The sequence below is a fragment of the Eumetopias jubatus genome, unplaced genomic scaffold (assembly GCF_037043125.1).
Source record: "Eumetopias jubatus isolate StellerSeaLion01/CBP00866 unplaced genomic scaffold, mEumJub1_p1.0 scaffold_15, whole genome shotgun sequence".
Lineage (NCBI taxonomy): Eukaryota > Metazoa > Chordata > Mammalia > Carnivora > Otariidae > Eumetopias > Eumetopias jubatus.
In genome coordinates this window covers 59,408,132-59,434,084 of record NW_028274821.1, presented here as the reverse complement: position 1 = coordinate 59,434,084, position 25,953 = coordinate 59,408,132, and the positions used below count along the sequence as shown (strand labels likewise).

General features: G+C 45.4%; 1 protein-coding gene and 1 long non-coding RNA gene across 2 annotated transcripts; one reads left to right on the top strand and one right to left on the bottom strand.

The window, feature by feature from the left end:
- The first annotated feature begins 951 nt into the window (after window positions 1–951).
- LOC114213454 (uncharacterized) lies at window positions 952–15,203 on the top strand. Its single transcript, XR_003610220.2, has 4 exons — window positions 952–1,595; window positions 4,450–4,562; window positions 4,858–4,959; window positions 14,959–15,203. It is a non-coding gene; the product is annotated as an uncharacterized LOC114213454 (long non-coding RNA).
- Window positions 5,683–25,953, bottom strand: CLTA (clathrin light chain A). The gene is made up of 5 exons (XM_028108660.1): window positions 25,612–25,953; window positions 19,787–19,824; window positions 17,447–17,564; window positions 12,639–12,750; window positions 5,683–6,127 (listed from the first exon to the last, which is right to left on the bottom strand). Exons 1-5 carry the CDS (start codon window positions 25,826–25,828, stop codon window positions 5,956–5,958), a joined length of 657 nt encoding a protein of 218 aa, XP_027964461.1. The 5' UTR covers window positions 25,829–25,953; the 3' UTR covers window positions 5,683–5,955.

The window sequence follows — 25,953 nt, the reverse complement described above, 5'->3', positions numbered from 1 at the left end:
GAAACAGTGTTCATACACTATTCTGAAAATCCTAGGCCCTTAAGAATTCTAAATCTACTCTGCCTGGGCTCTGTAAATGGAACAAAGCCTGGATGACAGCACATCTGTTTACAACATGGTTTGCTGAATATTTAAGCCTATTGTTGAGACCTCCTGCTCAGAAAAAAAGATTCCTTTTGAAATATTACCCCTCATTGACAAGGCACCTGATCACCCAAGAGCGCTGATGGAGATGTACAATGACACGAATGTTGTTTTCAAGCCTGCTAACAAAACATCCACCCTGCAGCTCATGGATCGAGGAGTCAATTTCAACTTTCAAGTATTATTAAGAAATACATTTCGTCAGGCTACAACAGCCACAGATGGTGATTCCTTTGACGGATCTGGGCAAAGTTAACTGAAAACCTTCTGGAAATCACCATTCCCGATGCCATTAAGAACATTCATGGGGCACCCGGGTGTTTCACAGTTGGTTGAGTGTCCAACTCTTCAGCTCAGGTTTTAACCTCAGGGTCGTGATTCAACTCAGGTTTTAACCTCAGGGTCGTGAGTTCAAGCCCCACGTTGCACTCCATGCTGGGCATGGAGCCTACTTAAAAAAAAAAAAAAAAAAAGATTCGTGGAAGAGGTCAAAATAGCAACAGGAACAGCAGTTTGAAAGTTGATTTAACCCTCACAGATGACTTTGAGGGGTTCAAGACTTAAGGAAGTAAGTGCAGATGTGGTAGAAATAGCAAAAGAACTAGAATTAGGGGCGCCTGGGTGGCTCAGTTGGTTAAGCGACTGCCTTCAGCTCAGGTCATGATCCTGGAGTCCCGGGATCGAGTCCCACATCGGGTTCCCTGCTCAGCGGGGAGTCTGCTTCTCCCTCTGACCCTCCCCCCTCTCGTGCTCTCTATCTCTCATTCTCTCTCAAATAAATAAATTAATTAAAAAATTAAAAAAAAAAAGAACTAGAATTAGAACTGGAGCCTGGAGATATATCTGAATTGTTATAATCTCAGGATAAAACTTGAACAGATGAGGAGTTGCTCCTTATGGATAAGCAAAGAAAGTGGTTTCTTGAGATGGAATCTACTCCTGGTGAAGATGCCGTGGAGACTGCTGAAATAACAAAGAATTTAGAAATTACATAAACTTAGTTGATAAAGCAGCAGCAGGGTTTGAGAGAATTGACTCATTTCAAAAGAAATTCTGTGGGTAAAATGCTATCAAACAGCATCAAATGTTACAGAGAAATTGTTCATGATGAAAGGAGGAGTCAGCTGATGTAGCAAACTTCATTGTCTTATTTTAAGAACTTGCCCCAGCCACCCCAGCCTTTAGCACCCACCACCCTAATCAGTCAGGAGCCATCAACTTCGACAGCAAGGCCCTCCACCGACAAAAAGATTACAACTCGCTGAAAGCTCAGATGATGGCTAGTATTTTTTAATTAAGGTATGTAAATTTTTTAGACATAATGCTGTTGCACACTTAGACCAGTATAAGCATTTATATGCACAGGGAAACCAGAAAACTCATTTGACTCACGGTATTGCGATGTTCTCTCTGTCACAGTGCTGGGGAGCTGAGCGTGCACCATCTACAAGGTAGGCCTTGCCATGCTGTACATCACTTCCCTGTGATTTGTTTTATAACTGGACATTTGTACCTTCTGACTCCCTTTACCCATTTCACCCACTCCCTCCCCACCCTTCACCTTGGACAACCACCAGTCTCTTACTGGTTCTATCTATGAGCATGGTTGTTGGTTTCTGGTTTTTAGATTCCACATACGAGTGAGATCACAGAGTACTTGTCTTTCTCTGACTTTGCCCTCAAGGTCTATCCATGTTACAAATGGCAATATTCCGTTCTTTTTTTATGGCTGAATAATACTTCATTGTGTGTGTGTGTGTGTGTGTGTGTGTACGTATGAAAAAATATCTATATACAGAAAATGTATAAAAATGTGTAGATACACATATTTGTATATACACGTCTATATACACATATTCTTGTAGTTTTATTTTTAAATCTTTGAGGAACCTCCACACCGTTTTCCACAGTGGCTGCACCAATTTGCTTTCCCACCAACACAGCACAGGGTTCCCTTTTCTTCACATTCTCACCAACACTTGTCTTCTTGATAATAGCTATTATAACATGTATAAGGTGATAGCTCATTTGTGGTTTTGATCTGCATTTCCCTGATTGGGGATATTGAGCATCTATTCCTCTATCTGTTGGCCGTCTGTGTATCTTTAGAAAAATGTCTATTCAGATCCCCTAATTTTTATTTGGGTTTTTAGTTTCTGCTATTGAGTTACAGGAGTTTTTTATTTTTTTTAAAGATTTTATTTATTTGAGAGAGCGAGAGCACAAGCAGGGGGAGTGGCAGAGGGGGGTGAAGCAGACTCCATGCTGAACCCTGGGATCATGACCTGAGCCAAATGCAGATGCTTAATTGACTCAGCCACCCAGGTGCCCTGAGTTATAGGAGTTTTTATTTTAAAAAGATTTTTATTTATTTGACAGGGAGAGCACAGGCAGGGGGAGCAGCAGGCAGAGGGAGAGGCAAGCAGAGGGAGAGAGAAGCAGGCTCCCCGGCTGAGCAGGGAGCCTGACACAGGGCTCTTGATCCCAGGACCCTGGGATCATGACCCGAGCTGAAGGCAGACACTTAACCGACTGAGCCACCCAGGCGCCCTTATAGTTTTTAAATATATTTTGGATGTTAACCCCTTAGCAGATACGATTTGCAAATACTTTCTCCCATTCATCAGGTTGCCTTTTCACTTTTTGTTGGTTTCCTTTGCTGGGCAGAAGCTTTTTAGTTTGATAACAAGTCCTGCTTATTCATTTTTTCTTTTGGGGTACGATTGAAAAAATCACCAAGATCGATGTCAAGGAGCTTACTGCCTATTGGTTTCAGGTCTTACATTCAAGTCTTTAATCCATTTTGAGTTAATTTGTGTGGGTCTAAGATAGTGATCTAATTTTCCCAACAGAATTTACTAAAGAGACTTTCTCAATTATATATTCTTGCCTCCTTTGTCATAAATTAACTGACCATACATCCATGGGTTTATTTCTAGGCTCTCTATTCTGTTCTATTGATCTAGAGCATACTGTTTTGATTAGTATAGATTTGTAATATAGTTTGAAATTAGGGAACAGAATGCCTCCAGCTTTGTTTTTTCTCAAGGTTATGTTGGCTATTTGGGGTCTTTTAGGGTTCCATACACATTTTAGGATTGTTTTATTTTTTGTAAGATTTATTTATTTGGTCAGGGGAAGAGGGGCAGAGAGAGAGAGGGAGTCTTAAGCTGGCTCCATGCTGAGCACGGAGCCTGAGGCAGGCATCAATCTCACAACCCTGAGATGAGACCAAGAGTTGGTTGCTCAACCGAGTGCTACACCCAGGCACCCCTTAGGATTGTTTTAAAATATGCCATTGGAATTTTGAGAGATTGCACTGATTCTCTTAAGTTGCTTTTAGTGTGAATATTTTAATATTCTTCCAATCTGTAAACATGGAGTATCTTTCCATTTATTTGTCTTCGGTTTCCTTCGTTAATCTCTGAGAGTTCTCAGCGTACAGGTCTTTCACATCTTTAAATTTATTTCTGGGTATTTTGTTCTTTCTGATGCCATTGTAAATGGGATTGTTTTCTTAATTTCTCTAGTTTCTTTAGTTTGTTGTGCGTGTACAGAAATGCAAAAGATTGCTGTATACTGATTTTGTGTCCTGTAACTTTACTGAATTAGTTCCAACATTTTTTGGTCTTTAGGGTTTTCTATATATAATGCCATGTTATCTGCAAATACTGACAGCTTTACTTCAAGACTTACAGCCTTTTCTTTTTCTTGCCTAATTGCTCTGGCTAGAACTTCTAATACTGTGTTAAATAACTTTTAAAATCTGACATAAAAAGCAAAGTGGCCCCAATAAAGAAGTTTAAATGTTGAACACTGAGTTCCTGGACCAACTCCCTTCTTTTTATGGAGCCCCCTGTGGGTAATGGAGGCATCAGAAACAGTTCGAAGTTACTGCTGTGGAACAGACCTCAAAACTTAAGAGGTTCAAACAGTAATCATTTCTCTCATGGTTTCTATGGATTAGGGATGTAGGAAAGGTTCTCCTTGGCAATTCTGACTCAGGGTATCCGATGCATTTGCAGTTAACAGTGGCTAGAGCCAGAGTAGCAGGAGGTTAGAACACTGGGGACTGGCCAGGCATTTCTGCCTGTCATTTCAGGGTCTGTGTGGGCTGGTTTGGGCTTCATCACAGAATGTGGCTTCAGGGTGTTAGTTTTACGTGGTGACACAAGGACTACCAGCCTACACAGCTTGCATATTCCAACAAACCAGCTGTAAGCTGTGTTGCCTTTTATGATGGAGCTTTTGGAAGTCTCATAGCCGTACTTTTGTCATATTAACCAGTCACACTTTTTGATCTAGGGAATATCAGACTTTACTGATCTTTTAAAACTGCCACATCTACCCTCAAGAAGCCCTTCTGGTGTGGGAGGCCAAGACTAGTCCAGATAACACCACCAAGAGAATACCAAAAGGTAAGCTGCCCCAGGTAGAAGCCATGGGACCTCACGGAGGGGGGTAAGGGAAGGCACTGGTGGAGGTGACCTTTGAGCTGATTCTTAAACTGGACTGACATTTTTGAAGGAATAAATGGTTGGTGAACAGTGAGTGATTACTTGGTTGCAACCAGAAGTGGCTAAAGGGAAGGAGTGAGCAAAGAGGCCAGAAATGTGAGCCAGATCAAAGAATGCCCAACTAAGAAGCTTTGTGGGGGGGTGCGGGCAGGGAACACACGGGCAGAGAAGTAATGAAGTTTCCTCTTTCCTCCAGACCTAATTACCATAGGAGAGATGGCAGATTCTCCTTGCCAATACCTACCCTTCTGAGCGGTATTACAGGAGTTTACATGAGTTTCCAACTTGGAAATATCAGGTAACTATAAGCAGATTTGACTTGGCTTTATTACTTGCTCGAACCATTGCCTGAATGGAGCACAGGGTCTTAGTGGTACCTATTGTGTAGATCAGTATGGTCCAGAACTTTGTGATGATGGAAATGTTCTGTGCTGTGAAGTTGGGATGCTACCTAACCACATGTGGCCATTGAGCGTTTGAGATCTAGGGCTAGAAATGTACTTTTATTTAAATAACCACAGGTGCTTAGTGTATTGGCCAGTAAGGCCTAGTTGAAGGATTTGACAAGTGAAATAGCAGAGTTGCTAGGGCTGGCATAGACCCCCATGTGTACTGTGGGAATCCAGAGTAAGGGGACTAGCCACACAGTAACACCACCCTGATTCAGGTTTACTGACTGAATCTGAAGGAATAATATATAGCCAGAGAGACCCCTGTTGAAAAATACTATCCAAGACCTTAAAGTAGGGGACAGTGGCAAGAGCCAGCTGGGAGAAAATGTCTGGGTTGGTGAGGGGATTTCCCAGCTCTATTATCTCAGCTGGGCAACGAGAGGTTAATTTTTAGCCACAGAACCCTACTATCAATTGTTGTAACTAACTTGGAGCTCTCTGAGTTCGAGGCAGGGGTGGACATTCAGTGGCTGTGCCTCTGCGGTCCTAGAAATGGTAACAGGAAAGTCTTCATCCCTTAAAATCTCTCTCCAAGCTGCAGGTCTTGAAATCAGTAATGAAGCTTCATGTTTGTTTGAAACAAATTTATTCTCAGAATAATGCACAAAAGTAGAGGTTGAGGTTACCTTTGGGAGGCTTCCCCCCCCCCAACTCCTCCCCCTCCTCTCTGGCTGCCAGCAAGAACAGAGCTGAAGGAAACATGCAATCACAAACAATGATCAACTCTAAAGACAAAAAGGTTTGGTCCAAAAGAACTCAACATAATTAATCCAATTACTGTGAAGAGCTTCACTGAGTAGGATTAAGATCTTGCAGATGTAGTGTTTCCACAGGGTGGCTCTTCAGTGCACCAAGGGGGCCTGCTTGAGGGAGATGAGGACAGAGCGCATGCGGGAGACGTCTTTGGCCTGCTTGCTGGACTTGGGGTTAAAGTCACACAGCCGGGCCACCCGTTCCCACTCAGTGCCTGGGGACGACTCGTCTATGTCGTTTACAAAGGCTTCTTCTGCTGCCCTGGAAGCAACAACACAATATGTTGGTTTAATGCAGAACCCCCTCCCGTGAGCTACCTGGCGGCTGCCTTGTGACAGAAGTGACTGCCTCTTCATGCCTGACTTCCTTGCGTTCTGGTTTTCCAAAGAGGAACAGCCCCTGGCTCAGGTCAGACTCGGGAGCAGACCCGTGGCCAGTTCTCCTAGGCACAGGGTGCCCGGACCGCTGTGTAAAATGTTGGAATACAGGTGTTTGGTTCAGGGCTCTCTGTCGATACAGAGCATTAAAAAAGCAAGTCCTTAGCCAGCTATGCACTGCCTTCAGCAACAGGAGCAAAGCAGCAGGCCGGTCAAGAATGTGCACAGGAGTTGATGGCGGGCTCTACTGAGTTTCAAGTGAATTGAGAGACTTCTCAAAAGCCCACCGGTCATTGCACGATAGCCTCTGGATTTATTCCTAAGACCAGAGAGAAACAGGGCAGATCAAAAGGAATTCAAGACACAGCTCCCATGCGAGCAGCAGGCACTAGAGACTAAAGCCATTCTGGAAGGGGGTTTGTTAGGACATTCTCCAGTTGAGCTGCAAGTTGGCCATTTTCCCTCCAGTCAGGTGCCTTGGGCCACTCAGGGCACGCTCTGGAAGGGGTGGGTGCCCAATGGCTAAAGAGCCAATCAATGTTAGCTGCTTTTGGGTAGGAGGCTCCTCCAACATTCTTTCCCATCAAGGTCAGCCCACCCCCAGTTGGGAACTGGTGGGAGTTACAGCCTGAAAGGACAGTGGAAAGAGGGAAGACACACTCTATTCATCTACTCCAACAAGCATCACGGGCAAAGCGAAAGCGATGGAGATGACCGGTCTGTGGGGACGGAGGGGTGGCACGCTTACAAGGATGGCCGTGGCAAACACTGCTGCAGCCCGAGCCACTACAACACTTCATGGCACACACAGTTAGGGGCAGTGAGAAAGGTTTACTTAACTGTTCTAGGCTGTAGCAAGGATGGTTTATGTTTGTGCTTAAAGGTGAAAAGAAAAGAAACGAGAGAAACTTTAGGTCAGATATAGAAAATGAGAATGAGCTCAATGCAGATGGTCAGTAAGCTAGACATGCCCTTGCCACTCCATCTACACTTGGGAACGTGCAGCTGGCTTTGCTGGGCCACCCTGCTGCCCAGCAAACCCAGACTCAACCTTTCCAGTCTCCAGTTCTACGCCAGAGAGAATGTGCAAAAATCAATCCAACACCACCTGTAAGTCCAGCATTTCACAAATCTCATTGCAAATGCATCTGGGGACCCAGGAAACCCCGCTCTGTATTCTAAAGGGATGAACATGTCGAGGTCACAGGCCCTAAGATAAGACGCTCTACAGACAGGAACCTATCGTCCACCCTTCCCACCTGTGGTCCTTCCTTCTATTACCCTCATCTCCCTTACATCAAAATGGAGTCCTAATTTTTGAGGAAACAGCAAGCATTGTTTCCAAGTCTTCTTCGGCAATACTGCTTTGAATACAAGAGTCAAATGTTTTTCCAGAGAAGATGCAGTTTTCTTTGGGGGAAAAAGCCATCGTGGCCTATGAGACAGCTTTGGCTATCCCGACCTTAAAAAGCTGGGGCTTCGTTGTGCTAAAGTGGGGGGATAGGCATCAGAAGCTGGCCACTAAACAATTTCCCACATCAAGAGAGAAACAGTTACAGGATTCCCCCCCCCACCGCCCCCAATGAGACAACCTCCTCTGCTCCCAAGGGAGTAGCAACCAACCCCACATGTTCTTCAAAAGAACCAAACGTAGAAAGTGCTGCCCCACCTGGCTCCCAAGCAGGGGGGCAGCAGTGGTGGCAGCCACCCCAGTCCCAAAGCCTTCCCCAACCAGGTCACAAATGACCCACACTTTAAAAGGGAATCCAGTTCCTTCCCTCCAAAACCCCAAATGTGGAAAAAAGGCTCTCAGAGTTAAAGGGAGTCACGCTTCTACAAGACAATCGATGGATCATATCCCCAACCTTCTCTTAGGCAGTCCCCAGAGTGCCAGTTTGAAATATTTAGAAAGCAGAACTTGTGACATAACAGGAGCATTAACTCTAAACAAAAAGAATCAAAACAGGAAAAAGAATTAGTTTTGCAACATACACATAACCAATCACGTCAGCGAAGGGTTGTTTGTAGAAAGCTTCATCTGCCACCCTAGACAGCAAGAGGTCCAAAAGGCAGGCAAGCAGGCAGGAAAAAAGAGAGAACATTGAGAGGCAGAAACATCTCAAATCCATAACAGAGGCACGACTGTGCTCCGGGGCGCTGCTCCCAAGGCTGGGTGCTCACCCAGGGAAGCTTCAAGTGCTGGAGACTCCAGCAGGCAAGGTTCCCCATGGACCTTCCCCCTGGGGATTCTCCCGGGTGAGCCCTGCCAAGCCCTTCCCAGCATCATCCCTGCCACCGCGAGCAGGTCTCGGCACCCACTTCCAGGGAAGCCCTTTTAGAGCTACTGCGTCCACTTGATCCAATCCTCAACCCCGACAACATAGGGCACCGTGTTCTCATCAACACTTTACAGGTAACAGGAGGCCTGGACAGGAAGCCCCTTGCTCAACCCCAGGTGGCAGCAGAACTCCCAAGCAAGCCTGCCTGGCTCTTTTTACCAGACAGTAATGCTGCCCCCCAGCTGGCAGGTGCTCAGGAAGCTGGGCCACCTTCCTGCAGCCTCTGGCAAGCTCATGAGCCATCACGCTACGCGCCAAAGCCACTTCTGTCTTGGATTATCCGACTCCTGCTTCCCCGCCCTGACTGAATGGGATCACTTGTCAGTCATCTGGGAACAGATGTGGTCATTTCAAAATCCCCACCTTAGAGGTAAAAGTTGCTGGATGCAAGTGGTCTGGTGCAAAGAACTGCAGCCAAGAGTCCTGGCTCTGGCTTCCTGTCTGTCCCTAAAGATGGTCTGCTCAGTCCATGCCAGACGGGACTGAGGCTGTCAGTCAGTGTCAGGCTGTCACAAGGTGCAGCCCAGGAACCAGACCTTCACTTAACTCTTAACTCATACCATACATGGGTCAAAATGGCAGGCCTCTGGGACAAAAAGGAAAGGGGGGGCATGCTGGGTGGAAGAGTTTCCACCCCAGGGGACAGGCTCGCTTAGACCTTATTGGCCTGGCCAGCCCACCACAACCACTGTGGGTGGGCAGGGTACCTCCATCCAGGACTTTTACCCTGTCCTTTGCCAGGTTGGTTTGGGGCACATAAGTAGAAGGGACATTTTTAAGGATGATCATGCCTGCTTATTAGCCTAGCCTCCCTTATTTGAAGGGAAATTCTAGTAATTTTATTTTTATTTAAACTCACACATAGCCTTCCTTCTTTCCCATTTTGGTTTATACATAGGTGGTGGTTTGTGGAAATTTAAAGAAAGCAAAAAGAACAGCCTGATTGTAACTCTTAAGTCAGCAGGAAAACAGAGTTGTTTGTGGAGAGAATGAGTGGGTGGGAAAGGAAAGGCAGACCCGCTTGTAAACCCATAATCCTTTTAGTTTACACAAAGGACTAAACGTAATCGAATAAAGGTTGAATGACTACAGTCCAAGGCATCACTAAGACAACAAAAGCCTGATGAATGGCAGGCTTTCACTCCTTTGCAGCTAGCCCCAAGACTATGGAACTCGTCAGTGACAGCATAGCCCCATCCAGTTATAGACAAATGGAGCAAATGGAAAACCATGATCACCATAGGCGGCCCCTCTAGCTGTTTGTTCTTCACTCATCAGAGGGGCCTGAAAGCAGCAATCCTCAGGGAAGCCTGAGGGAAACGGGGGTGGGGGTGGGGGTGGTGGTGGAATGTAGGCCTGACCACAGGGTGCTCAAGCAGTGACCCACATTAATAGCGCCCAGTGGGCATGGAAAAAATATTTGCCATCATGGAGAATCAGGGGTTCCCCAAACTTTTATAAATCTTGAAAGATAAAAAGTTAGCACCAGAGCTCCCTGTAAAAGGGGTAATGTTTCTACTGGCTCCCATGGAGTGTCCCCCCCGCCCCCCAACAGGCTGTCACTAATCATTCATGGCTCTTGTGCAGCAATATTTGGGCCCCAAGTTGGGATAAAAGGAAGGAGATGCCAGCTGCAGAGGAACACCAGACTACAGATGCCATGAAGGCAAGATCTGCTCTCATTCACCCACTGCCCAGCACCATGCCTGGCACAGATGTGCTCCTGAGGTTTTAGGCCAGGGCATCTAGAAGGCAAGAGGCCTGATGATACACTCGTAGTAACAGCCTTTGCTCCCCACCACATCTCTCAAACTGCTTGCTCTGCCTTAGCTCTGTGTGCCACCTAAACATCCAGCTGCTGCAAAAGTCATCGAGAGGAAGACCGATACTTGAAATGAGCACTCTATTTTCTCCTGAGATTCACTATTTACCTATAGACAGTTCTTTTACATATATAAAAGGACTTACTCCTTTAGTCCCATGGGATGCTATTTAGAGAGTCAAACATGGAGAGGGAGTGGTCAGCAATGTCAAAATCTCCAGGGGAGGGGGTGTACCACTGGAAGAAGTCCCCCACGGTTGCTCTAAATGGCTCCCGCCCCAGCCCAAGAAGAGTAAGTCAGATAAAGCATCAAAACCATCCCTTCTATCCTGCAACCCTGGTGACAAAGGCCAGTGTGCCACTAGTTTGACACAGAGTCTGCTCTGTGCCTCAAGGTTTCTGCAAGGCAAGGGACCTGGTTTGGGAAAAGCCCTACATTCTCCGTGAGTGGCAAGTGTAAGTCTCTTCCCCTGTCCAGAGCTTGGGGGGTTCATCTATGCGAGACCATCCAACTCAACATTCTACAATTCTAAGAAAGGTACCAAAGGCCTAAATCCAGGCCTGGAGGGACTAAGCCTTGGTGACTGAGCTCCTCAAAAAAGGTATGCTTATTTGCTGCAAGGACAACGGATGCTGTATACAGACAACTCCTTTCTTTACAGAAGGGATACAGTTTAGCAAAACTGCAATTAGAAACCTATTCCTGACACAGTCATTTTTTACGTCTGAGAATCTATATGTGAGCCTGTTTACCCATCAGGGATCCTGAACAGGGAGGGTCAGCCTGGTTTTACCAAGTACTTCAGGGCAGAATGACTCATGGGCAACTTGCTGGATCAACGGGGCCTCACAGAGGGCTTGCACAAAGCACCCACTCATCTCCCTTTAGAGATCAGGCCTTGCACAAAGCACCCGCTCATCTCCCTTTAGAGATCTGAACTTGTACCTGGGGTCAATCATCTTGAAGGAGCAGAGAATAAAGCAGCCTGGACCTGTCAGCACTTGAGCTGACAGCTCAGGAGAAGCCCTGGTACCAAATGCTCCTCCAAGCAACTCTGCACCAAGAGCGGAGAGCAGTCCCCACCATATTACAGAGCTTCCCCTGGAACTGGAGAATACATCCCCCAGTGGACACAGGCTGCAGCCTGCCATCTGAGGGGCAGCTGACAGGACCCAGGCTGGCCAGCCAGAGACCGGTAGCTGAAGCCTACTGCACAGAACAGTCCATCTCTTCTGCTATCGTTGCCCTCCTTAATAAGCAACACACTCTGGCTGGCAAAGCAGTCCACTCCCTCTTCTCTGACACATTTCCATCTGAGCTAACAGAGGCAAGAGCACTTAAACCAACTTCTGCCTCTGAGGGCAGGAACCTATGGCTCTTTGCCCTGACAATTACAAACACCCCCGGCCCAGTCTGGCCTTTCTTTCCAGTGAGGTAGTGGAGTGACCACGGAGTGAGAGCTGGGCTCTGAATCCAGCAGGGCAGGAAGCCACTGGTCTCCATCAGGGCCAGCAGCACTGCCTCTACCTTTCTCTGAGCTACTTCCAAGTGGACTTTAAGCATGGAGTAGTCCAGACCACAGGTGCCAGTCAGTGGGGGTAGGAGAATGAACTTGGTTTCTCCCCACAACTACTTCACCTTCAGTAAGTGAGTCCATTCTGAAGAGCCTTTTAAAAAAGTCCACTCAAGTTTTTCCTAGACACGGAAGTACCCAGAGAATCCTTAACTCTGAAGTCACCATGTTGGAACATCCTTGGCTACCTAATCACACACACGGTTCCTGCTACCAGACCCCTTTGTAAAGCAGCTTTCAGAGGACAGGGTTGTATTTAGGGGATGCAACATGACCAAGTCTATAATCACCTCAGAAGTACTGAGACCCTGATATATTCATGAAAGTGGCCCTTCATTTCAGGGTTACATTTCCACATGGGGATTTGATCCATGAAATAACTTTCCCTTTTGCTGTTTCATACTATTACAAACAATACAGATTAACCAAACTCTTAGCTGAAGAGCTAAAGCCACTACAACTGGGGTGGCTAAAGGACAGGCTGAATTATGCTCCCAAGACCCAAGAGACTTGCAACCTTTATGTTTCAAGTACTTTTTCCAAAAACTGCAGAGACATTTCGTATAACAGGCAGCACCTGTGAGAACTATACCGGCTGCCAGAAATGAACGTGATTCAATCTTGGAGAACAAACAGTTGCCAGCAGCACCGGAGACTGACCTGTTGTTTGCTTTTGTTTTCTGTAGCTGCTCGTCCTGCCTTGCATACCACTCTTCTAGCTCCTTTATTGCTTTTTCTTTCCACTCTGCTTCTTGCTTCCGAGAATTGGCATCTTTGAAGGGAAGGAAAAGAAACACGAATGAAGCAAAACACAAACTGAAGTTTGCTCCATCAATTTCTTTTGGTCTTATTAAACTTGAGTGTTGTGTGTGTGTGTTGGAAGGACAATAATCAGGAGGGAAGACAAAATTCTATTTCCCTATTTGTACATCCAGTCTCTCATCCCAGTGATTCTATCCAAGTTCTTTCATATTCTCTCTCAGTCCACTGACATCTTAGTGGATTCACCAGTTTTGGGGTTTCCTTTCAGGGTAGGGGAGAGAAGGATACACAGATAAAAGCCTTTGGGGGCACCAACTAGGGAAAAAGCAGTTAGAGGTTTCTTTTTTTTTTTTTTAAGATTATCTGAGAGCACGCACACGCACAAGAGCAGGGGTGGGGGGGCAGAGGGAGAGAGAGGAAGTCTTAAGCAGACTCTGCCCTGAGTGTGGAACCCAACTCGGGGCTCAATCCCAGGACCCTAAGATCACAGGCTAAAATCAAGAATCAGGTGCTCCACCAACTGAGCTACCCAGACACCCAGGAGAATTCTTTAATAATTATGCTGCCAATATTAGTTCAGGGTGGACTGTTGATATTAGATAATATTTGAACAAAATCTTCTTACAAACTATAAGACCCCAACTCTGCTTATCGATGGTTTTGTAAAACACAAGGTGGCACTCTCTTAACTAAGCATGGTGGTAACGCTTCTATGAAGCAGAAAGCTATTGTTAAAATTACCAGAGGAAGAGAGGATTCAGGAACCAGGGAACAGAACATAGATGTTAAAAGTTGAGGGGACCACAAAACATCTACTCCTGCTTAGACTGCACAGTGAGTTTGTGGCAGGGCCAGGACAGAACTAAAGAAGCTCTAAGGGAGAGGACTGCAGGGGGTTGAGGTGGGGTGGCAGAATCATTAGCAGTTATCCAGAAGGTTCTAGAATGAGAGAGAAAACAAACTTAGCAAGTTTTCCAGACTGGATTTTCAAATATGACAACTAGCTAAAAAGACCAAGTCAGTAGATAGCAAGAGATAGAAATGCAGGCCATAGCTACCGCTGCAGGTGGCATCTAAAGTTACCCTGAGATTTCACTTGAAATACGTTCTTAAGCATCCTCTCTGGTAGGTGTTTTGTAACAGACCTCTCCTTTAATCCTTACAACAATCCCCGAGAAGGTAAACTCTAGACCCATGTTCAGCACTGAGAAAAACTATAGCTCAGAAAGTTTGAGGAATCTTTCCTAAAGTAAGTGGCAGAGCTAAGATTCAAACCCAGGTCTGACTCTGAAGGTTACACGTTCTTTCTTCATGAAGCTGCCTCCAAAGGGAGGGATGGAAAGGAAAACAAACCTAGAAACAATCACAAGATGTGACTAGAAGGTGGTCACCAGTGATCCAGACAAGAGTTTGGACAGTGCAGGGCCAGAGCCCAACCTGTAACTAGCTAGCATCCTGGAAAAGTAGAAAGCAGTGGTGGTGGCGGTGAGTGAAGGGAAGAAATGAAGCACTTTAGGGCATTTTTAGGTCCTTTCCAAGAACATCTTACAGTAACAACCTGCAGAAGGCTGTGTCTATAACTACTGGAAATAGCTAGTTCGCAGCTAGAAACTCCCCCAAAGTTTCAGATTATAAAGAACTTGTTACCCTGTTATTTAACTTATCAGAGGTGACCTATCAATTTTTTTTTTTTGAGAGATGGGGGGAACCCACAAAGGGAGAGAGGGAGAGTCTTGAGGCTTCACGCCCAGCGTGGAGCCCGACATGGGGCTCAATCTCACAACCCTGAGATCATGACCTGAGACACCCAGGCGCCCCACTCAGAATTCTTTTACTCAGATTTCCAGTGATGAGTCAAGTCTATACAGCAGACTTCTGATATGTGTCCATGGCATTAAGTAGAAGTGGAATGGAGGGCGCTAGGATGCGGTGGGAGATGCTGTGGGCTGGCAGTGCATGTGGACAAGAAACTGAAAAATACTACGGTTAAAATCTCCTTCTCAAGAGTGGTGAAATCACTTCTGAAACACTACTTTTTGATTGGAGAGTATTTCCTTTCTTTGTAGTCTAAAGATTTTTTTAAAGTTTTAATATACTAGGAATAAAATAGCACAGAAATTTCTCTGAAAAATTAATCTGAACAAAAATTGTAACCATCTGCACAGATTGTAGTTATTGCATAAAACCATCCCTTTAAATTGTCTTCTTGCTTTTACAGATTTTTTGAAAAAGTGACACTGGCAATAAGAATTTAGAATTCTGGGACATCTGGGTAGCTCAGTTGGTTAAGCGTGTGCCCTTGGCTCAGGTCATGATCCCAGGGTCCTGGAATTGAGCCCTGCACCAAGCTCCCTGCTCAGCGAGGAACCTGCTTCTCCTTCTCCCTCTGCTGTTCCCCCCTGCCCCCTGCTTGTGGTCTCTCGGTCTCTCTCAAATAAAATCTTAAAAAAAAAAAAAAAAACGGAATTTAGAGTTCTTAAATGCTTAGCTCAGTAGGACAAAGATCCAAGCGACAACATAATCTGCATCTGGGCATGAGAAGAGGGAGGGAAAGCTGAAGAGTCCCCTTGGGGAACAGGGCACACTGATAGCCATCTTCGTGGGCAGTCCTTCTTACTGTTCATGGAAAAGAAAACTCTGTGAGAACGCAGTCACCAGCTAAGCTGAAAACCACGCACACTGGTTTCTCTATATTTAGCATCTTGTGCATTCTCACAGCTTTTGCAAAGAAAAAAGAGGAAACTGAAGAAACACCTAATTCACAGACCAATTTAATTCAATTGCAAAGCCCAATGTTTGACTTCAGAAAAGCATCTTAAGAAAACAACACTTCATGGAATATTCCCAAAGTGCCCAATCTGATCACTGAAAGGGCGGGGGGAGGCAATTTTCCCAGACCCCAACATGACCAAAGTGTACTCTCTCCATGGAGCAGAAAACTTTGCTAAACTTCGGGGAAAGAGAAAAGATAAAAGTTGGGTTCTGTAATCTGACAAATACTAGTACCAGCAAAGTCCTGCCTCTCCGCCCACTCAGAAGAGACACACAAGGAACAGGCCACTACTAAAGCTACCAGCATCTCATGAAGACAGTTTTCATCTTTTTTTAAAGCTGCACTATCCAGTACAGTAGCTACTAGCCACATGTGGCTACTTCTTAAAATAGATTAAAACTTCAGTTTCCCAGTCATACTAGTCACATTTCAAGTGATTAAGAGCCACATGTGGCTAGTGGCTACCATACGGGACAGCACAGATCTGTACTACTTCCATCCAAGAAATTCTACTGGAGAGTGCCATAAAGGTCCAAACAGAAGTGTGCCCTTTGTTCTGAAAGCCACATGAATTGGGCTGGAAAGGGAACAGATTTGGCACTAACTGGGTCCTACTTCTAGGTGTCAGTTAACCCTCTCTGAAAAACAAGGAGTCAGTTTTTACTAATTCACTGGTTCCCATGAAGGACTAACAATGCTGACGTTGTTGGTGCACAGAACATCGTTATTTCCAGATATACAATATTTAAGCATGAAACAGATGATGTATCTGAAAGTGGATCAGAAATGTGTGTGTATAAAACATATACATACATACATGCTTCATTTACATAAAGATAACCCAATATGGCAAAATGTTAATCACTGAATCTAAGGGGGTACGCACAAGTTCATTTTACCCTTAACTATTTGGTTTGAAATTTTATTTCAAGTTTTAAGTAATCTCTACACGCAACGTGGGGCTTGAACTCACGACCCCAAGATCAAGAGTTGCACGCTCTACCAACTGAGCCAGCCAGGCACCCCTGTGTTTGAATATTTAATAAAAAGCTGAGGAAAGAATACCCCATGGCTTTATCTCCACACTGTGCCATACCTCTGCAACCCACCTACATACAGATACCAAGTCTCCTGATCTTGACCAAAAGCAAGAGCCCACGCACACAGTTCCTCACCAAAGGCCAGGCCGGCTGGCACTGGTCTCAGCGGGACAGCGTACACGACATGCATGGTGGCTAGTGGATGGAGGGGGTACGGGCTATGAAGCAGGGCGGACATCAGCTGAGTTCTGACGCTACTGCTTCTCAGCTGTGTGATTCAAAAACTTGTTCGAGAAGTCTCACTTTCCTCACTTACAAAAACATACAAACTTAGCTTACAGGGATATTAGAGTAGGAAAATCAAATTGTACACGTTTCCTAACATACTTCACATTTTCTTCTTAAAGCATTACCTTAAATTCAGCCTAGAAACAATAAATGGACCTTGAAGTCTCTTACCCGGAGACCTTCAAGTTTGCACAACACTCTCATAAACACATTCTCAGACGAACCCTGGAGGTGGTAACACTGATCTCACCCCACAGACGAAGAAACAAACTCTACAAGGTTTGAACCACTAAGTGCCCACAGCTCGAAGAGTTAAGGCTGGACCTTGAACCTACTCTTTCTTCACTGCAAGCTCAGGACTCTGCTCTGCTCTTCCCAAGAGGATGCACTTGGTGGTGGCTCTCTGAGCTGCCCTATTCCTCACAAAATGGCCTGTAATTAAGCATCTCCCTGTGGGTGGCCTTGTGACCCCTCAGGCTGAGGAAGAGATCTTCCCAAATACTAGACAAGGACATTATGGCTAATTCCAGTTAAAAAGGGCTAAGAGTCAAGGTCAACTATTCCATTGAAAACAAGACACCCAAAGACAGAAAAAGATTCCTTACCAAGGGCTTCCAAGCGTTCCGTTTGCTCTTCTCTCCATTTACGGATACTTTCAGGCTCTGACTGCAATCGATCCACTTGTGAAATAGCTGCGTAACTGTCTGTTGGACCATTACTCTCCTTAACACAAAAAACAATTGTGTTCTATCAGTACCAAACACGCCTTCCTGAAATGCGCTTCATACACGGTAGAACACCCCTGGTTATGTACTGACGGCCACTTTAACATGTTAAAGGATTACCTTAAAAGCAACAACACAACCTTACATGCTCATAGGGAGCTCTCAACATTACTGCACCTAATCCTTACAATCCACAAGGGAGGCAGAGTAGTTGTTAGCCTGCCTCTTAATAACTGGGACAGAAGTGGGAGAGAGGAAAGCGGGGGAGGTGGGTCATGGATTGACTAGGAAACAGTGTTAATGATTTTAGTTTCCTCACTTGACACACAGCTTGTGTGGGATCTTCAAAGTAACAAAGGTAAATACACTGCACAGCAAGGCCTAGAACCTAAAACTTCTAAATGCTATTACATGCAGGAAAAAGAGCGCTTGATACCACCTAACCAAAACAGGTGATTTCTGGGTAAAAGGGAGTCCAAAAGAAAACATGTAGTCACTAGTCACACCAAGAAAAAGAATAAAAAGGCAAGCAAATAGGAGTCACAAGTTGGGGGGGGGGAATGCGGGGCAGATTCTTTATAGTCGGTAAGGTCTGACAGCTAATAAACTGATAAAACTCAAATAGAATTTAATCTTTAGAAAATTTTTCACCTGTTGAACTAGGGAATAAATTCCAGGTTCACCTAATCAGACTATAAAAAGATGGAAGAATTATTGAAAGTATTAGTAACTAACTTATTGACATTTTCCATGTGTCAGGCACATAAAAGTTTTATCTCCCATGCAACTTGCAAAGTTTTGATTCTCATTTCACATTTGATGGGACTAACCTGAGGCAGAGAGAAATGACATGTCCACTTCACAGCTAGTAAGAGGTAGAGCCAGGTTCTAAACCCCATTCTGTCTCACTCTAAGGGCTAAGTTCTACCAGGCACTGGAAACTAGAGTCCAGGCCAGCTGCCTGTTTTTGTAATTAAATTCTACTGGAACACAGCCAGGTGCATTCATTCATGTACTGTCTGTGGATGCTTTCACATTACAGCAAGAGTAGTTTGACACAGTTACGACAAAGCTTAAAATGTTTACTATCTGGTACTTTACGAAAAAGTTAGTCCATCCTTGGTTTAAACCAATTAGACTAACATCCTTCCTGCCGGTGAACTGGTTGAGGGATGGGCAGAAACCCAGGCATAAGCAAAGCATCATGCTATTTCCCCAGGCTGTAGTGACTACTTCCAGTTGTTCCAGAAGGAAATGCAAGATTTTTGCTGGGTGGTTGGGAGAAGAGGAGAAACCCCCATCTTGTTCTAGATAACATGTCACGCACATGAGAAGCCCACAAGTGCTGTAGTCATCTGACCACCAAGAAAAAAGCTTGAGCACAAAAATGCACACTTAGCAAGCAGAGCCAGAGTCCCAGGGGAACTGAGAGTCCTGGTTGAAGGACACTTCAGTTATATAAACCGGTAAGATTTTTTGTGTTTAAGCTAATCTGAGTTGGGCTGGCAACTCAACGCCTAGTGATACAGAGGGAAAATAATGGCAGTCACCACAAATTCCAGCCCCCCTTCCCCCAAGACAATCTCAAAGGTTCAAATGCTGGCCCCACTGCATACCAGCTGTTACTTTTAGACTACTTTGTGCCTCAGTTTCTTCATTTGTAAAACAGGAATAATAGTACAGGTCCCCCAGGTTGTTGAGAGAATTAAAGAGTAAATATAAACAGTGCCTGACAGTGCATGGCACAGTGTTTAAATTAGCCATTGCTATCATCACCATGAAAGCTCATTTCTTTTTTTTTTTTTTAAAGATTTTATTTATTTATTTTGAGAGAGAGAATGAGATAGAGAGAGAGGGGGGAAGGTCAGAGGGAGAAGCAGACTCCCTGCCGAGCAGGGAGCCCGATGCGGGACTCGATCCCGGGACTCCAGGATCATGACCTGAGCCCGAAGGCAGTCACTTAACCAACTGAGCCACCCAGGCGCCCCTGAAAGCTCATTTCTTGAGAGTAAAATCAGTAATACTAGGGCCAGGTCAGTAACGTTTTAAAGGAATGATCAATGTCACTTCTCTTCAAATCCTTCCATTTTAGCAGGTAACATACCCAGTAATACATCTAGGAAAGTCAAAGGAGTGGGGTCCTTTCTAGGTCAATCAATTCAAATCACAAGAAAGGAAGACTCAACCACTATCTTTTAACATAATCAGAGTATTCTGTACCTGGTAGTACTCGCCATTCATCACTCCATCCACGGCATCTGCAAGACATAAAATTTCAGTTGGTCAGTCAGGACTAGTCAAATGCTGGGCCAAAGCATTACCGAGTCTAATACAGTACTATCTGCCTCAGGTACCGTAAATTATACTAATGCTATCCCTGTGCTACGCACTAGACAGAAAAATGAACGACTTCCTGTTTAATGAAACCAAGATGTGCTTATACACAAATTACTTCACCAAAATGGACAAATCTATACCAAACCCCCAGTTCAAAAGCTTTTTGATCTTTTACCCTAGAGAGGGAACACAAGGATGCCTGGCAGAAGAGTCTCATAGAGCAACAGTGTTTCTCCATGAAAGTTCTGGAGAAGGCAGAGTGGGGCCTGGAATCATTCAGTGAGCCAAGGACATGCAGCTTCATGTTCAAACCAAGGTGCTTTCTTGGGAGTCAGGACTCTCCATCCTGTGCCTGTAGACCTAAGGGTCTACAGTTGAGACTTCCTGAGCTAATTTCTCTAGACCCCTGGAACTAGTCTGGGATAGTAAGATTTGGGCATACCAAATTAAGTCAGTATTTTCAAGGATACAAGTTACAAAAAACTCAAAGTGTGGTGTACGATCCAGTCTTACTGGCACAATTCACTCATGAGCTAAATGAGAAAGTCCATTTGAAAAATGTGGAAATGATCTTTTTTAAGTAAGACCTAGAGACCATCAATCCACAGAGCATAAAATGATAGTCCACAGGCTGAACACATTTAAAACACACACTATTAAGTCAGAAAACTTCACAAATTCAGGATGTATAGGTTTTGGGGCAAGGGCAAGCAGACAGAAGATCTGGCAATCTTGAGCCTGCCTGAGAGGAGGGCAGCCTTTACATCCAGCACGCTCTGGTCTATCTGCCAGGACCCCAGGCTCCCCCACCCCTTTTTTTTTTTTAACCCATTCAGTGTCTCAGTCATTCAGCTGCCCGATAAGTATGCATCCTAAGCCCTGCCCCAGAAGCCATCACAAAGAGGCAGTCTGCACAGGGCCGCCTGCCATCCTTTCGAAAGCCTTGATACAGACACCATTTTTAGCTTCTGCCTACACATTCTGAACTCTGGATTTGTTGGCTGACCCATATTTACTACCTACTATGTAGGACTTCCATTATTTTGTCCAAGTTTTTTTTCAAACTACTTCAAACTACTTATTTGTCCAATTTCTTTTTTTTCAAACTTACTGCACGGGGTGGATAGGGAAGGTGACAGAAGAGATGCACCTAGTGCTCAAAAACTAATACAAGTATTTGGGGGGCATATTCAGTTGCTTCTCAGTAAGAAATCCCTTCACCTAGAACCGCTAGCACAGACCGTGCCCGGTGGGCAGCACCGGAGCTGCCCCGCACGCTGACACCATGCTGGTCGCCCTGAAGACCCTCCAGCAGCCGACCTTCAAGAGAGATTCTTGGGTCACAGGATATACATTTTAAAAACTTCTAAATGCCGACCATTTGCCCCCTTTTAGTGTCTCATTTATATTACTACCAGCAGCACATGACCGCCCCATTTCTCAGACTCTTAGTGAATACTAAAGATGGAGTTTTAGGTTTTTAAATTTTTGCTAAGTTGACAGCAGGGAAAAAACTTAGGTGGCTTTGTCCTGCCAATCTCTTTTCCTGTGAGGTAATCATGCAGCTGACGTTTGATTTTCTTCTTTACTGAATTGTCTGAGTTTTGCCCACTTTTCTGCTATCTTTTGATCTCTATTCACTTTATATTATTTGTCCTCTCATATTACAATTATTCCCCCATTGTCATTTTTTTTTTTTTTTAAAGATTTTACTTATTTACCTGATAGAGACACAGTGAGAGAGGGAACACAAGCAGGGGGAGTGGGAGAGGGAGAAGCGGGCTCCCTGCGTGCGGGGCTGGATCCCAGGACCCTGGGATCATGACCTGAGCCGATGGCAGACGCTTAACAGACGCTTAACGACGGAGCCACCCAGGCGCCCTCCCCCATTGTCATTTTATATGGTTTCTTCTGGTACTAAAAAAACCCAAAAATGCCTCTCTTTAATCCACCTGGAATTTATTTTTGTGTAAGATAGAAAAGAGGTAATTTTGACTCCTAGAACTTATAATGGTTAGCATGGCCAGACCTAGGCCTAAACTCTGGTTAATATATTACATTTAACACACCAACTATCCAGTTAATATATTCCAGCCCAGGGCCATTCCCAATAGGAGAGCCTTTGATCACTACACCATACACAAAACTAGAAGCAATTTTCATCCCATACCTCCTAAGTCACATGCTGCCTGTCCGTTATGACCAAAGACTCATCCAAATCCACTGGCAAGTGCTTTGAGCTCTTATTAGTTACTGTACTGACATTCAACTGGCCCAAGTCAAAGACCTGCCTGTTGCTACAAAACATACAGAAAGACATCTTAAGACAACCAGGCTAAGCAACCTGATGCTCCAGAAGGAACCTTTCTGGGGCATCTCAGGAACTCGAGAGAAACAAGGGCCAGAGTAAGTTTCCAGAGAAGAAATTTTGTCCCAAACCCACCTTCGACTTCCCATGGTGCCCATGCACTGGAAGTCAAGCAGATGTGGGTTTGATGAATCCCAGTGGAGACATGTATTAGCTTGCTACCTTAGGAACACTGCTTAACTTCCATGATGCTTTCTTTTCTGAAATACGATGCCTGCAGGTACTGCGTGAATCTGCAGCTACAGAGAACTGGCATGAGGTAAGCGTACAGTACTAATTGTCAAGCATGAAATTTCCCCGAACTTTTCTCCACCACTGCTACCAAGAAAGTTACTCTCCTCCTCCAGAAGGCTTTCCTTTAATTCACGTGCCTCTCTTCCTCCTCCAAGGAAAGGCTTGTCAGAAACAACAACCGGTGCCTCACTGCCGTACTCTCTCTGGAGCTCCTTAATCATCCCTTTCTCCAACCTCCTCGGCCCTCATAGTTGAGGGCTTTACAACAGCTCTAGACTTAAGCGGCCTCTTTCCTGACTACTTGCTCTTCCTCAGTATCTGAGCCACTTCACTCAGCTGGTTACCTTCCACCTTTAAACTTACCTCCCTTGTCCAGATCTCCTTACAACTGAAGGAATCCTCCAAGGCTCGGGCCCTCCAGTTTTTGCCTGCTCCTATCCTTCATGGGAGTTTTCCCCCAGGCTACTCGTCCATCTGTTAGAGTCTCCTGCTGATGTATCTCTGTATAGTAACATATCAGATACAGGGCTCTCTCCTAAATGTTTCCTCAGCACACCCCAAGGCCTACAGGCTTTGTAATGCCTCTCTCTTCCTACTCCCAAGGAATAAGAGTATAGCCAGGTACCGTGGCAGTAATATATCAAGTACTGTGTGTAAGCACTTCACAGGTCCTACTGTAGTCCTAGTAAGCCTATGTGGTATCTATCTGTACTGTGTACTGGTGAAAAGGCTAAGGCAGGGCAGTGGCGGTTACCGAAGCTGCCTGAGACCACAAAGTTAAACTTACACTCAAGCAGTCTAGGAGAGCACAGAATCTCAACCACTAGAGTGCCTCTTTTCAAAGAAAGTAAGTGTCCAACTAGTTCTCTAATCCCCAAAGGAAGTGCTGACCACTGCACTAGTGCCAACCTCAATTACACTGTCAGAGGTCTGGCTCTAAATCACTAAATGCTTAGTTCACTAAGAAAGTCCTTCCTAGAAACTAAGTCAGCAGTCATCCCTTCCTTCCCTTTGCTGAAAGCTTAACGCACAAGGGATCTGTGTATCCAAGTCTACCCTTTCACCTCTCCAAACTGCTCATCATCAAGATTTGTCATTTCTCTACAGGACTCTTGGACCTGGTATTTTTGTTCATACCTTTCTATCTACTACGTGCCAGACACCCTGCTAGGCACTAGGGATACAACTGTAAGCAAGAGTGACATTGTCCTTGAATCAGGACAGTTTTCTAATTATGGGTCCTGATTCTAACTCTGTCCTACCCAAGGCAGCCACACTGCCTTTGAGAAATGACAATCTCTTGTCCCGTGATACCCCTGCGGAAACAACTGCAACAGCATATGGTACAGTTGATGGGTAGGGAAACTGGGGGCATAGCTAAGAACTTGCCCTTTTTAAGTCATTTCTCTGCAGGACTCCTAAGTTTTCTCATATTAAATGAGAAAAGTAAACTAAGGATCTAAGAAGTAAATTTTATGATTCTCAGGCAAATGTTAATAAACATCACCCAACAACAAAACCCTACTGACTTAAAGCCAACTTCATCTCCCAGCCACAACCTGGTTCAGTCCAACCTGCTTGCTGTAATTCGCATTTTTCAGGTGTATCATATGTTCTCGTGTAAATTCTTACTGGAGGGCTAATTTGCTTAGGAGGTAATATGGTACAGGATAAAAACTCAGAGGCTGCAAAGGAGCAGTCTCCCTCTCCCTACCCCTCAAAAAATGGCTCCGCCTGGCTGGCACAGTAACTTGAGATTTCTGAGTCTGAATGCTTTCATAGAGTACAACTCTAGTGCACCAAAACCTCAGTCTCCAGGGCGCCTGGGTGGCTCAGTTGGTTAAGCGACTGCCTTCGGCTCAGGTGATGATCCTGGAGTCCCGGGATCGAGTCCCGTATCGGGCTCCCTGCTCAGCGGGGAGTCTGCTTCTCCCTCTCCCGCTCCCCCCTCTTGTGCTGTCTCACTCTCTCAAATAAATAAAACCTTTAAAAAAAAAAACAAACCTCAGTCTCCAACACTCCATAGTATCTCATTCCCAGCAGGTTTCTCTCATTTATGTTATCTGCCTGGCTCCTTAAGGTTTGAGGTTAGAGTAGTACAAACACTCCTATCTGCCCCACCGGTGCCCTGTTCTCCTTTAATTAGAATTTCTTTTTTTTTTTAAGTAAATGAAAACCCAGGTTTCATTTCTTCCAGCTAATTTCCTACTTCCTCATTCTACTGAATAGGTCCCTTCCACTCATCTTTTCCTCCCACTGTAATTCAAAGCATCACACACAGGTAAGGCATTCAGAGGTCACACTGGCAGCCTACTGCTCATTTTGTTTGTTTGTCTTTGCTTGAGTTTGGCTGGGAAAAGGCCACCCTACATTCTCTATTCACTTTTTGGAAGACTAGTTCAGGCTAATCTTAAATTCTGCTTAGGCAACACTGCCTACCAAAGCTGTTCCTAGAGGAAGTAGAGCTCCAGAAATCCCAGCCATAATCCGTTCGACAAATGGTAAAACTCTTATCCTTCTTTGGCTGGAGTTTCTTCCTCCAGGATTAGAACACCCTTCTTGAGTTCCCTATTCACGCCTCCTTTCCTCCCCATAATCCAACATTCTGTACACCTGAAGTGCTTAAATACTGAATTGCACTGCCGTTTTTGTTTGTATATATCTCAAAAATGATACTAGTATTCTCATTTTTTTCTGCTCTCCTTTCCTAATAACTGGTTCTGTGCCGGGCTCAGGCTTGCCTTTAAGTCTGGCCAAACTGCGCCAATGCGGCTGTGTTTCAGAGGCCAAGCTCAAAGCACAGTAAGTGCTCAATGAAAAGTTCCTGGACTGAACGGGCTTCTTCGAGCTCTTCAGCCTGTCACCCTATTTTCTTTGCTTTCTCGCTCTGCCCCGTCCGGGAGCACTCAAACATACTCATACCACTGAGAAGGCTTCCCGAACCTAGGTTTCTGCTATGACTTGGGCCGGGGTCTCGTTTTTCTCCTTGCACTCTTCCTTAACCTCCCGGTTCAGCAAGAAACAAGAGTGACACAGAGCCCTCAGACCCACCCTGGGCCGAGTTTCTATACAAGCCCTCCCGCCCCAAACGCCGCCGCACTCTCACCGGGACCCCCTGGCGGCTCGCCGTGCGGCTGCGGCCCGGGGGCACCGCCGTCCAGGATGGCGAAGGCCTCGTCGTTCTCGATGCCCGCAATCTCGCTCTCTTGCTGCGCCAAGAAGGCCGCGGCCGGGTCTTCTTCGCCGGCACCGACCACCCCGTTCCCTAGCGCGGGGCCGCCGGGAGCGCCGGCAGGAGCGCCGAACGGATCTAGTTCAGCCATGGCGGGCAGTTCAACGGCACGGACACCAACGTTGAGCGACACGCCGACCGACCCACCAACACCGCGCCCCGCAGCGGCTGCTGTGGCGGCGACCGCGATCCGACGACAAGCGGGAGGGAGAAGAC

Bases quoted from the DNA above. Each gene is read 5' to 3' on its own strand.
- CLTA (XM_028108660.1), bottom strand. From the start codon at position 25,828: ATGGCTGAACTAGATCCGTTCGGCGCTCCTGCCGGCGCTCCCGGCGGC. The intron at 19,825-25,611 runs GTGAGAGTGCGG...TATGTCTTGCAG, and splicing joins CGAGCCGCCAGGGGGTCCCG to ATGCCGTGGATGGAGTGATG. The intron at 17,565-19,786 runs GTACAGAATACT...TTTTGTGTTAAG, and splicing joins TGAATGGCGAGTACTACCAG to GAGAGTAATGGTCCAACAGA.